The 13,383-nt window shown below is 41.0% G+C and overlaps 1 protein-coding gene across 1 annotated transcript in view; it reads left to right on the top strand.

The window, feature by feature from the left end:
• The window catches only part of ZC3H3 (zinc finger CCCH-type containing 3), a 121,448-nt gene that overhangs the window by 75,907 nt on the left and 32,158 nt on the right, over positions 1 to 13,383 (top strand). The window contains 3 exon segments of the mRNA XM_075211614.1: positions 6,808 to 6,983; positions 13,140 to 13,199; positions 13,202 to 13,217. Of these exon segments, the coding sequence (XP_075067715.1) occupies positions 6,808 to 6,983; positions 13,140 to 13,199; positions 13,202 to 13,217 (252 nt within the window).

Here is a 13,383-nt window from a genome sequence, read left to right on the forward strand (position 1 = left end):
GATGAAATAGCCATTCAGGCTGAGAAACGCGTCAGTGGACGCTGTGTTGGGATTTGCGCACTTGAGACCAATTGCTGAACATTAAGGACCCCGGGGTCTGCTACACTCGATTGGGACTGAGCACACATTTCACTCCAGACAAGTCTGTTCCCTCCAGTCTTGAATAAGGATTCAGGAGTCCTTGGATGGATAAGAAACAAGCTGACTTTGTATAATCACCTTTGCTGTGGATTGTTCTCACATTCTTGAGGGTTCTGTTGTACACAGTTTATATATTAATCCTGTTAAATCTGATTACTACCTGGAGATATTTAAAAATACTGAACTTTTACATTATGTTTAAGGAGCATTGACAAATTGTGCTTTTGTGTCCCACTTTATATATTTTAGCATTTTGTTTAAAGTCTGTTAATGCTGCTAATGGTCCTGTGCATACACAGTGAATGTTGAGCGCATTTTGTATTTTTATATATATATATATATATATATATATATATATATATATATATATATTATAATATATTTTTACTTTTAATAGGTGCTCATACAGCAAAATTAACATTGTGTATTTTATTAATTTTAGCATTTTTTTGTATCGATATTAAACATTCAATTATATATCTGGTTCCAGCGCTGCTCTTGCTGTTTTTCTTGCTTAACAGATTGTTTCATCAGTCCCAGTGTGATATGGAGGGTGGGAGACCAATCAAGTTAATGATGTTTGCTGCACCTACAGTCATGTTTTCTCTTGAAGGCCATGTCAGTTTATTCCAATGGTTCTGCTTTGTCCTTCTATCCCACAAGCAGATGAAACAAGGGTACTTTGTATATCCTCTTTGCTGCCCAAGCAAGAAGTTTAAACAACAAAAACACAATAGACAACGGAAACCGCTCAACTGCCAGCTGTCTGCCGGTTGGGTGATTGATCACTTATATACGGAGGGGGACTATTCTACAATGATCGCGGAATTACCACCTAGAATGTTTGTGTGTTTCGCCTTATAGAATGTTCTGGTTGGTTCCCATATGCACGCATTATGGCCAAGTTTCCTATTAATTGAGGTTATCCATTATCACAAGAGCTAGAGCCAATTCAAAAGATGTATTTTCATTTTTGAATTCGACAACCACAAAATAACCTAAATTCGTTCAAATATCCTTGGCAATTAAAACATTTTTTTTCCGTTGGGCTGTGTCGTATATAATAATACTACTCAAGTAATTGGTGGTGTTGTGGTGTTAAGTCTGTTAAATTCTGTCACATCAACAAAATTTATTTATATAGCACCAGCAAATTCCGTAGCGCTTTACAATTGGAAACAAACACAGTAATAAAACAATACTGGGTGATACAGACAGAGAGGTAAGAGGACGCTGCCTGCAAGCTTATATCAGATAGAGGTCACCACCACTCCTAAATATAAAGCACATCGGGGCCATTAAACCATTAGATACTGAGTGTTTTAACTAGAAATTCTCTTCTTTTCCCAAACTTACCATGTAAGGGGCTGTCTCTCATAGATTGCCAGTGGATATGAAATATTACACCCATTCAAAAATATAAGCATGCTTAGCGTGTGCTTATTGTCCGTGCTTCATGTAACTGATGTCTGTGTGAGCAGCACACATAACCTCATCATCACTATTTATTTATATAGCACCACTAATTCTGCGGCGCTGTACAGAGAACTCACTGACATCAGTCCCTGCCCCATTGGAGCTTACAGTCTAAATTTCCTAACACACACATAGAGAGAGACTAGGGTCAATTTGATATCAGCCAATTAATCAAACAGTATGTTTTTGGAGTGTGGGAGGAAACTGGAGCACCCAGAGGAAACCCACGCAAACACACTGAGAACATACAAACTCCACACAGATAAGGCCATGGTCGGGAATTGAACTCATGACCCCAGTGCTGTGAGGCAGAAGTGCTAACCACTGTGCTGCCCATATATGCATAGAGATCACTACAGCGCTATCCTGTACAAATTCTGATTTTCATAAAGTGCTACAAGTCCAATTAGTAGACAAACATATTCGTTGTTAGCAGTCGGTTGTATAATCATTAATTAGCAGCTTTAATCATCTGAGCCAGGTAACTTGTATGAATGGAATGAGATCTTTCACTAGGTGAGACTGTTGTGTAAGGCTCTTGTAGAAACACAGTGACTATACATACTTGGTGATTAAAAAGCAATAGCAAAGTCATTAACTTAGAATTTCATTTCGTAACATTGATTGCAAAACAATTCACTATAATTAAAGACCTAGAACAGAGAAATGTATTTTTATCCACCATATTGCTCATGATTACAATAGCAGACTCCGTTCTAGAAGCGAGTGTGATCTGTGCCGGCATTATTATACTTGGGACAGATCAGGAGAGCAGGTCAAGGACGTAAGCGATGGCTGGTCTCTTTAATCCCCTGTTACACACTGCTGCCTATTTCTTAAACATATAAAGTCTATTACTTTGAAGCGCTTGCCAATATAATGCAGGGGGAGAAAGGTTAGAGTGCTCTGTTTTTAATCTCTGATTTGAAAACGATACATGCACTGTACAAGTTTTAAAATTTGTATCTCAGAATGTCATTTCAGTCACATCTCATTGCATATAAATACATAAGTAAGTATTGTCCCAGCGCTAAAAATATCCCAGCACGAAATTCCCAGCCACAGGCTACGTTTTCTTTTCACAACACGAAGATATTATATATGTAAAAATCTTGTATCCTCCTTATATTTGGCGAGTAGCGATATAACCTCTTCAAGGACACCTCTGTGACAGAACCATTCCGCACTGATCGTTTCACCCCAGAATTCACTGTCCGTTTCTTATTCTACCAAAGCAAATTGTATATTGTTTGGAGAAGGGGGGAATGTATAATATTTTTTTTTTCAATAACCTATTGAAATAACGTTTTTATTTTGCGACCATTAGTTAAAAAAAAAATAGAAAAAGATAAAAATTGCCCTAATTTTCCCTGTGGTTAGTCTTTTATATTTAGAGCAATCTGGGATTCTTTCCAAATAGCCATACTTTTATGGATTTGGGGAGCTATAGGGACATGTGAGGACCTAGGCTGTCGGCAGGAGGAGGTGATTTGATGGAGCTGTTTGTACGGTTCATGAAAACAAATCCAGACCTTGTGGCTGCAGTAAATGACTACAATGGTCAACACGCATATTATTGCTAATCATAATATAGTGATTTGGGGGTAACTTTGTGGTGCTGATTCCAAATGTGACATCAGTTTTGCTAGATCGGCTCTAGTTTTTGAGATAATTGGTACCACATTGAAAAACATAAATGATTCTCCATAGCTGCTAACACAGATTTTTGGATAAAGTGTACCTGCTCATATTAGTACCCACATTTTTAAAGTTTGTAAAAATGTTTTGCCCCCATTCTCCTAATTGTCAGCTTTGTGGTTACCCAAGAAGTTCTTTTTAACAGAGACATAACTGCACCAGGCAGAAGCTTCAACACCATTTGTAAATTTAGTGAAATTAGTTTTCCCTGCCAACCAATGGCTCGTTAATGATGATTACTGCACTTAGTTATGTTTTCTCTTGATTCCATGTTACTTTTTTCCAGTGATCTTTCTTTGTTCTACAATCCCACAAGCAGAAGAAACAAGGGTACTTTGTATATCCGCTTTGCTGCCCAAGCAAGAAGTTGGGTTGGGTGATCTATCGCTTGTATATGGAGGGGGAATGTTCTAGAATGACCGCGGAGTGAACACCTATAATATTCGCGTGTCTCACCTTCTAGAATGTTCTGGTAGATTCCCATGTGCATGCATTATGACTAAGATCCCTAATGAGGGTTCCATTATTTAAAGAACTAAAACCAAATAAAAAAAATGTACTTTCACTTTTGAATTCAGCAACCACAAAATAAATTCCCTAAATTTGTTCAAATATCCTTAGCTACTAAAAAAAAAGTTGTTGTTTTTGTTGGGCTGTGCTATCATCAATTAGTCGGGGACGGAGGATGTTCCGCTATCTGGGGAAGATGGGTGTATGGGTATTGTCAGCATTGATGAGGCTACAGGCTGTATACAAGGAGGCAGATACCTCCTATATAAGATACAATTTATATAAATCCTCCACCCCTGCTGTATCTGTGCTGATATACGATGTGTTTAGCTACGTGGGGCAATGAGAAGTAAGTAAATAATGGTAATGTTCCTTTTGTACAATGCGTCCTATTCATTTTAACTTGTTTAAAACAATTTAAAAATTGTAAAATTCTCCAGAATTAAACTGAACGCAATCATTTTGAGAAGAAGGAAACATTAGTGGAAATTTGGTATAAAAGCGCTGTAGAAATGAAGGCGTTACAACCCAACCAATGCTTCCATTATTCAAGACTTTATTAGAATTCTTTATTTCCTAGAACAACCTCTCCCTGGACGGCTGAACGGATCCATCCCCGTCTCGTCATTTCCAACCTATTATTCTAGCAGTGTATTTAATTTCTATCCCACCCTCCCTCCTATCCGGGGCAACACACAAAGAAGATCTCTTCCTCTTGTGTAGTGAAGGTTATGGCGATAAATTCCGGCATTGTCACTTCTGCTCAGAGTAAATTGGTTGGACGCTTTTGGTCTGAGAGACGGATAATTTGCTGCCGTATTTCAAATGGATTAGAAATGAGTTTGAAAGGATAGTTCATGCCTCCTATTACAGGGGGCTGCAGGAAAGCTTGTCTTTACTCTCCGTTCTGTCTGAAACCTTCATTACCAGCGCTTAATACCCTTCCTATTTTGTGGAGTTAATGAAATTTTCCTGGTTGAGCGGGCCACACCGGTCATACAGAAGGGAGAGCAAGACAAGTGTGCAGAGGGCAAATGTGTTCACCGGGTCCTTGGCCTCGCAATCAGCTCATTAATTTTTACCTTCTTTACTCATTTGTCGTCCGCTGTATCCTCTTCCTAGTACAACAGGTTATGTGAGGGCACGTGACAAGCGCTGGCCCAGAGGTCTGCGGGGAGCAGAGGAACTTAGTTCCTCCTAATCTCTGGCTTGTCCTGAGGATTCTCCAATAAATGTGCTGTCAGGGTCACATGTTGGAAGGTTTAACTTCAAATCAAGAGAGTGTATTTCATAAATTTGACAAATAAAACCACTTTAAAGACAAATTTTACTTTGTCATTCTTTACTCAACAAAAAAATAAAGCCAACATGAGGGAGCCGTGTGTGATAAACGAAGTACACCGTATGTTCTTGTAGCGTGTAGAACCTTTAGCAGCAACAGCGTGAAGTTTTCGGTTTATCAGTCTCTTACAGTGTAGAGGACATTGGTTTGTGTACATCTCTGTTAAGGTCCCACCACAGCATCCCGATGGGGCTGAGATTTAGACTTGATCAGTCCAAAACGTTGATCCTTTCCTATTTCAGCCATTCGGTTGTAGATTTGCCGGGCCGCTTAGAATCATCACAATCCCAATTCACTGCAGCTTCAGTTAAAGGTCAGGTGGCCTCACGTTGTCTTCTGAGATACTCTGGTATAAAGAGAAGTTCATGGATGGCTCAATGATTGTCAGACATCTAGGTCATGTGGCAGCAAAACGACCACGAATCATCACCCTCCACCACTGTGCTGGATAGTTGTATCAGGTTCTTGGGATGTTGTGTTCATCATCATCATCAGTTGTTTATATAGCGCCACTGATTCCGCAGCGCTGTACAGAGAACTCATTCACATCCGTCCCTGCCTCATTGGAGATTACACACAGGCAGAGAGAGAGAGAGACTAGGGTCAATTGTGATAACAGCCAATTAACCTACCAGTATGTTTTTGGAGTGTGGGAGGAAACCGGAGCATCCGGAGGAAACCCACGCAAACACGAAGAGAACATACAAACTCCATACAGATAAGCCCATGGTTGGGAATTGAACTCATGACCCCAGTGCTGTGAGGCAGAAGTGCTAACCACTAGGCCACTGTGCTGTGTTTTTTTTTTTGCTAAATATGGTATTAAGACCAAATAACTCCCAATTTGGTCTCGACTGACCCAAGGACACTTTTCCAGAAGGCTTGAGTGTCGTTCAGATGCAAATCTAAGTCGTACTGGGAGAGAAGAGTCTTTCTTCTCTCATTGTACTTTTTCAAGTCTATTTCTGATGGTAGAATGATAACCTTTATTATTTACAGTCGTGTAGCTCCATGGATGTAGCTTTTGGGTTGTTTGGGATTTCTCGTAACATTGTACATTCTGATCTTAGGATGAATTTGTCGGGAAGATTGGTGACGTCTTTTTAGTGCTATCAATTTTTAAATAATTGTTCTCACTGTAGAATAATGGGCTTTAAAATGATTCAGAAATGGCCTTCTAATAACCCTTTCCAGTCTGATGGGCAGCAACAATTGCGTCTCTGAGAACATTGCTTAGGTCTGTACCGGGTCAAATGACTTTACTGATATGGAGGCAGTGAGGGTGGACTTAAGTTTTCACTCATGGCTGCTTCATGTTACTTATTTTTTGATAAGTAATGTTGGGTTATTTGCCACCGATTTTTTTATAAATGTAATACATTTTAGGACTTGGTGGGGTTTAACGATTATTTATGTCTTGATATGTAACATCACATTTTTGAAAGAGGATGTATCTTTTTTGTTGTTTAAATACTCACAGAAGATATATGTGTAATAAAATCTCTTCCTCCATGCCTGAAGTTGCATCAGTTCTACAATAACTACTTTGTCACGTATTAGCGCTGATGTTTGTGTCTTTCCCTTGGGTAGTGCGTCGTGTCCTTTTCCCCAGAGCAGTAACTTGATTTTCTGTATTTCAGGTTGCTGCTTTTGAACAGAGTTCGTCTTCTGTCCCAGTCTGGCAGGTTCCAGAACCAGCAGAGATGGAGGAGTCGGGGGCTCTGCTTTATCGGGGGAGTCATGTACAGAGTCTCTGCAAATAAACTCTCCAAAACATGGAGCCCCGGCACTGGGGGAAAGCAGACTCCAAAAACTGGTGAGTTCCTCTCTTTATAACTATAAACTAAAGTACCTTACATATTATATAAGTACTGTTGTGTTTTATACAGCTATAACCATGCTGTATATGGAATTAATGTTTACATTTTTTCATTGACATGATTTTTGGTCTGTTCAACACCCCTCTCTCCATACACACACCTCTCTCCATACACACACCATGTTCTGCATCACACAATCCCACTTCAAACACCAGCAGTGTCCCTCCCTGTCTGCAGCACGCTGTGGCCATCAGGCTGGGTGAGTGCTGGGAGTCCTCCTCATTCAGACACATTGCTCAGTATTACTGCTCTAGCTGCAGCTAGGACACAGCATAAACTAGCAGAGCAGAGCTCAGTTACTGCAGATCCTCGCTGTCAAACATGCGCTGTTTTCCTGTACAAGCTGCACTTAAAGCCACATGCACTTTTATTATCTCAGATATTTATAGTTTTTCCTTATTACCTTTCTCATCTCCTGCCTTACTTGTTCTGGGAGTAAATTAGTAGTAGTCGGTGTGTTACATTCATCCAAGCCGGGTGAAGCTTGGGAGACCCCCCAGACTGTGAAGAGACAGTCATTTCCATGCCACAGCGACCCCCTCTCCAAAGATGAGGCAGTCACAATAGCAATCTGTCTAATTTGCTTAGAAAGGTTTCTTTCCAGTGTGTGTCATTAACCAGACTTTCATATTATGGTTCTTGTAAAATTGGTGTCATGTAGAAATTGATTCAGGACCGTTAATGTGACCCTACCGTATGCAGTGATTATAAGGCTGCAGGGGGCAGCCATCTTTCTTCACTGAATCCTTGACCAGTCACAATACAGTTAATTCCATAGTGAAGCAAACACTTGAGTAAAGGATGAATACAAAGTATACTAAACGGGCTGTTCCCTGAGCTGATCATGCTAAGGATTATGTATAGTTTGCCCACCACGGCTAGAAGAAGAGATCTCTGTGACTTTGAGAGAGGGTGGTTATTGGGGCACAGTTGGTCACCTACCAATGACCATTAATGAACTTACGGACTTTACACCGTGGAGGAGAAACGGAGCACCGTTACTGGAGGCTGGCTGGAAGACGGGTCTTATCCCTCTGATGTCATTTATGCCAAAGCTGTTCTGAGGGCTCCATTAAGTTTTTTTTGTATTTGTGATTCCATTATATTGGTAGAGACTGTGGGATGGGTGCAGAAGTTAATTAACATAAAATCAGTAATAGGCTGCCAATTGACCTGTACTGGCCTTGACATGTAAGTGCCATTTATTGTAAGTACAGCCCTGTCTATTTCTTTTCATGTCATATTGTAAAATGTTCTACAATCAGACATGAAAGTTTATGTAATTGTACAGTATTTACACCAACTGAAACACTACTTATACGGGCAGTGCTCATTGTATTGGGGCAATCACAACAAGATTGGGCAGCACGGTGGCTTAGTGGTTAGCACTTCTGTCTCTCAGCACTGGGGTCATGAGTTTGATTCCCGACCATGGCCTTATCTGTGAGGAGTTTGTATGTTCTTCCTGTGTGTTTGCATGGGTTTCCTCCGGGTGCTCCAGTTTCCTCCCACACTCCAAAAACACACTACTATTAAATTGACCTTTAGTCTCTCTTTCGCTCTGTGTGTTTGTAGTTGATGATCCAGGAGGATTGGAGGAATGTAAGAGACTAACTCTATTACGGATGACGATCACTGCATAAGATCCCAGCAGTCGTTAAACTGCAGCTTCAATTCAGATCTGTGGGTGATCCTTAAAACTAGGCCTGCTTTGAGGAATGGGTTAATATCTCTAACTTATTTAATAGAGAGATGATAATTGCTCAGTGAAGGGTTAATAAAATCTCTGGGTTTTTGGTAAAGGTTAAATAAGCTCTGCAATTGTTCATTAAATGGTTAATTAACTGGTAGGAAGTTAGAGGGTAGACCTGCATTGTTGCTGGTAGAGAGTTAATACTCTAATAAAGGGCAATTAACATCTGTGCTTGTGTAGTGAAGGGTAAGTAATCTCTGGTTGCTTTTTAATGATTATTGAGCTTTATTGAAGGGTTAATACCCTCACTGGTTGTGGGGAAAGGGTTAATATATTCAGCGTGCGGTCATTGAAGGGTTAATGAGTTCTCTCCATTTATTCGGTGATGCATTTACAAGCTCAGCTGCTGCTCACTGAAGAGTTAATTAGCGTTGTAGTTGATGTCAGGGATATAATAAACTCGGTATGTTTTACGAACGGTCATCTTGGTTGCTTTACAGAGCTCCTGGGGGTCTATTTATTAAAGTGCGATGAGCCATTAAAACGGAGAAAACAGCAGTGTTCTCCGTACAATAGCCATCGCACAATTTATGAAGGGTTTATGGCAGGAGAAAGCAAAGATTTCTCCTGCCATAACCCATTTAACGATTCTTAACACAGTCCCCATAGATTAATATTGGTACTCTGCAATTTATTAACCTTTGAAAAGCTTTGCTTTTTGCAGCAAGGTAATATCATCTCTGGATGGCGTTACCTGTCATTTTCTATGTTTTTTTTAAGTGAAATATCTGCTCACTGATGCTCGCGCCCCTTAGAGGCACAAGCAAAAGTGAGTGTTTATTTTTACCGTATAAACGGACATATGTTCTTTGGAACATCGCGGCTATTTGAGTCTGCCCCTAAGTGTTCAACTTCTGTTATTCCTTTATAACCATGTCTGAGCAGCACGTTATTACTAAATCATGTCTGACGGCTCTGTACCGTCTGTTTAGTAAGTCAGATTGACCTAGAAGCGCGATCATTTAGCGGAAATCGACTTTTGCGCTGGAGTAGATTGTTTTGCTGATGTGCGAAGTTCCGGTGATTAAATATTTCCATTCCGTTTTGGGTTCACCAATCTGCCCTGTGCCTGGAAAGTCTGGGGGGCTGGGAAGACAATGGTCCAGCCGTTCTGCTGTGTGTAGCATGGGACTGGAAATAACCGAGGACAGATTCTGCCAAATGCAGAATGAGTTGGTTATATCACAGAACTATTTAAAACATTTTGCTCATTTATTATTTGGGCTTTTCTCAGAGTTGCATCTGAATTGTTACATTTTAATGAAAACAAAAACTCAGAAATACCGTTTTTCTTTTGTGGACAGGTCGGACCCTCTTCAGCCACTTTGTGAACTCAGCACACAGCTGGCAGGGAGTCCTGTCACTGCTATATCTTCATGCAGTCATAGTGGCAGCAGGGCAGTCCTCACATCTGAGCGTGCCCTGGGCCGTGTATATTTGCACGGAGCAGACATGTGAACTCTTAGGTAACATGACCTACGTACAAGTTCTTTCTACTATTCTGGATGAACATGCAGAAACCATTACAGTATCTATCACTCGTCTGTGTCACACAACACTCGGGACTAATCATGAAGACACAAGTCCTTTAATGCAGACACTTGGTGCTGCCCTTGTGAGATTACTGTACGGTTACTGTGACAGCCTGTCACCAGACCTCACTTAATGACTAGCGCCTGAACAAAGCGATGAGAGACAACGCACGTCCATTCCTGGCCTGGCTCTTCCTGTTCCTGCCAAGAGATCTGTCCATAGTCACTGGCTGACCACCGCGGATGCCCTGCCTGGTATATCACACGCAGAATCCAGGGGCCAAGAGAAAGATCTGACATTACAGAAACTAGCAAGAAATTGTTAGGTGCCTGTGGGATCCCTGAACCCCACCGTAGCCCCTCGGGGTGACCGTTATTTAACAGACACGTTTTCCAGTTCATTTACAAATGTTTGTCAACACTAAAACAGATTTATGAAACGCAGAAACTAATAATCTCACTTTCTATAAGCCAACCTCCATTATATTCATAAAGGTCATAACGGCTCGGTGCCCCAGAATTTTCATGCAGCTGAAGCATAGTCAGGGTGCAAGGCGTGCAGCACAGTGGCCTAGTGGTTAGCACGTCTGCCTCACAGCACTGGGGTCATGAGTTCAATTCCCGACCATGGCCTTATCTGTGTGGAGTTTGTATGTTCTCCCTGTGTTTGCGTGGGTTTCCTCCGGGTGCTCCGGTTTCCTCCCACACTCCAAAAACATACTGGTAGGTTAATTGGCTGCAATCAAAAAATTGACCCTAGTCTCTGTCTGTCTCCCTCTCTGTCTGTCTTTGTGTGAGTGTGTGTATATATTAGGGAATTTAGACTGTAAGCTCCAATGGGGCAGGGACTGATGTGAATGAGTTCTCTGTACAGCGCTGCGGAATTAGTGGCGCTATATAAATAAATGATGATGATGATGATGATGAAGGCGATGACCTCATTGTACAGGGGGGAATCTAGATAGAAGTTGGTGACATTTCAAAAATAAAATGATTTGCTCTTAAAATGTACCTCTCATGAACACACTGAGGTGGCAGCGTTTTGTGGGTGGAACCAATATTTCTAGCGCTCATCGTGTTAATACACTAAGAACCAGTTTTTACATGAATTGGCTTTGGACAGATTATATAGTAATGACTCCATGAATGTAAACCTGTAAAGTGGTCCGTTTAGAAACCGTCAGTGTTTGTAAAAAAAAATTGAATTTATTGGGCATGTTTTAAGAGCACACAACCGGTTTTATGTCCCAGTAGACACTTTCTAGATACAATGTTTCAGTGCTACATCTTTAATTCATTCTCGCCGTCTACCTGAGTCTCCGCGCGTGTGAGTGGCACGGAGAGCGCAGTATCGCCTCCACCCTTGGCAGCATGTCTGTACACAGATGTTGGCATGGCTGGCTGCTCTCCTGGAGCCCGTGACATTATTTGACAAGCCCGCTCCTGTGTTCCTTCTATGCCATCTTCTTCCCCCCCCTCCAAAACCCACGACAGATGGGGCGGCGTCATCGTCAGCCGGGCAAGTGACAGCTCCAGCGAGAGGAGAGGCCTCGGACACACTATCAAATGTGACTCACTCACTCTGTGAGACAGCAGGCTGGCAGGTGAGTGACTGCGACACTCTCACCACCTGGCATGGTGCAACGCTTGTCAGCTTTACAGGGATTTACCTAGTTTCTGTCATTTGCTGTCTTTTTTTAATTTTTCTCTTGATTTAATGGTTTTCCATCCTAAGATGTTTTCTGTGCAGTAAACCACACAAACCCAGGAGCTTACACTTTAATTTGTTTTTGTGCCACTGATAGGACATACATGTTGTATATATGTGTGTATTGTACATAAAATGTTCCATATACTACTGTACACTCTTCCACAAAGAGGAGACTCAGTCATTCAGAAACATATTTTCTTAAGTCATCTTTTTTTTCTAGGGGGTGTTCAGCGTTGGTCCATATGTGGTATTCTAGGTGTACCAAGAATGTATTTTATGTTACTTATGTTTTTTTATTATTTCCCCCCCCCCCCCCCCACATTTATTTAGAAATTTCCAGTGTATGAACTGAGAAATATGGCAGATTGTTATTGTTATACAAATAGTAACATTGTATCACATTATATAAACTAGAGGTGTATAGAACAAACAGCCCCTGTCTATTATTTTTATCTCCATTTAGATTAAAGAACCACCTTCCTGATGGGCGTCTTACACGAGACGTGTACTGAGAATATCCTACCAGTAAACTAGATTTCATGCCTGTAAAGTGCTAAAGTCTCTTTCCCGGGTTCTCAGCATGTTTGTATGGGGCTTTAATATTCTCCCGCTGACCCTTGACCCCTGGGTACACACTTCTGTGACTGTATAATACCATCACCTCCGTACTTGGGGCCTTCGACGTTATATGATCACAGAAATCTGGGTGACATCATTATCTATAGCACAGCAAACATTATCCTATCTATAGTATTTAATATGGACAATTCACTTTATATGTGACATACTTGTATGAAAACAAGCAACATGACATTTTGCACTGTGTAATATGGTGACGCTATATAAATAAATGATGATGATAATTTAGTGGAATCATTGGCTGCCAGCGTCACGTGGCTCCACCACCCAGCTTGTCTACTGCCAGCGGCACAGGGTCAGATTTTTTGTGGTTTAATTTCTCCTCTGATCTAATATTTAACTATATTAATCCTAAGCACTTGGAGGGGTCACAGTGCTCACTTTATTTAATTAGTGGACTGATGCACATGTCAGCCCAATATTACACGTTTCTAACGCGTTCTGCCTTCTGTTTCAGGGAAACTGGACCTCGGTAACACCAGTCCTGGCTCCTTATATCCCAGTCGCTCAGCCACCCCAGCCGGTATATAGCAAGGTTTGTGTTACTTTATATACAGAATACATATAGTTCAGGAAATGTAATGTAACAATCAGGAACTGCAACATTGTTTCTGGTCTGTATATTATTGCTCTAGTTGCTACTTACAGGGGCAGTTTTGCCCCTCTCTGAGGCATACAATAGATTAATGTGTCTGTTGTCC

This window comes from Mixophyes fleayi, chromosome 5 (genome assembly GCF_038048845.1).
Source record: "Mixophyes fleayi isolate aMixFle1 chromosome 5, aMixFle1.hap1, whole genome shotgun sequence".
Taxonomy (NCBI): domain Eukaryota; kingdom Metazoa; phylum Chordata; class Amphibia; order Anura; family Limnodynastidae; genus Mixophyes; species Mixophyes fleayi.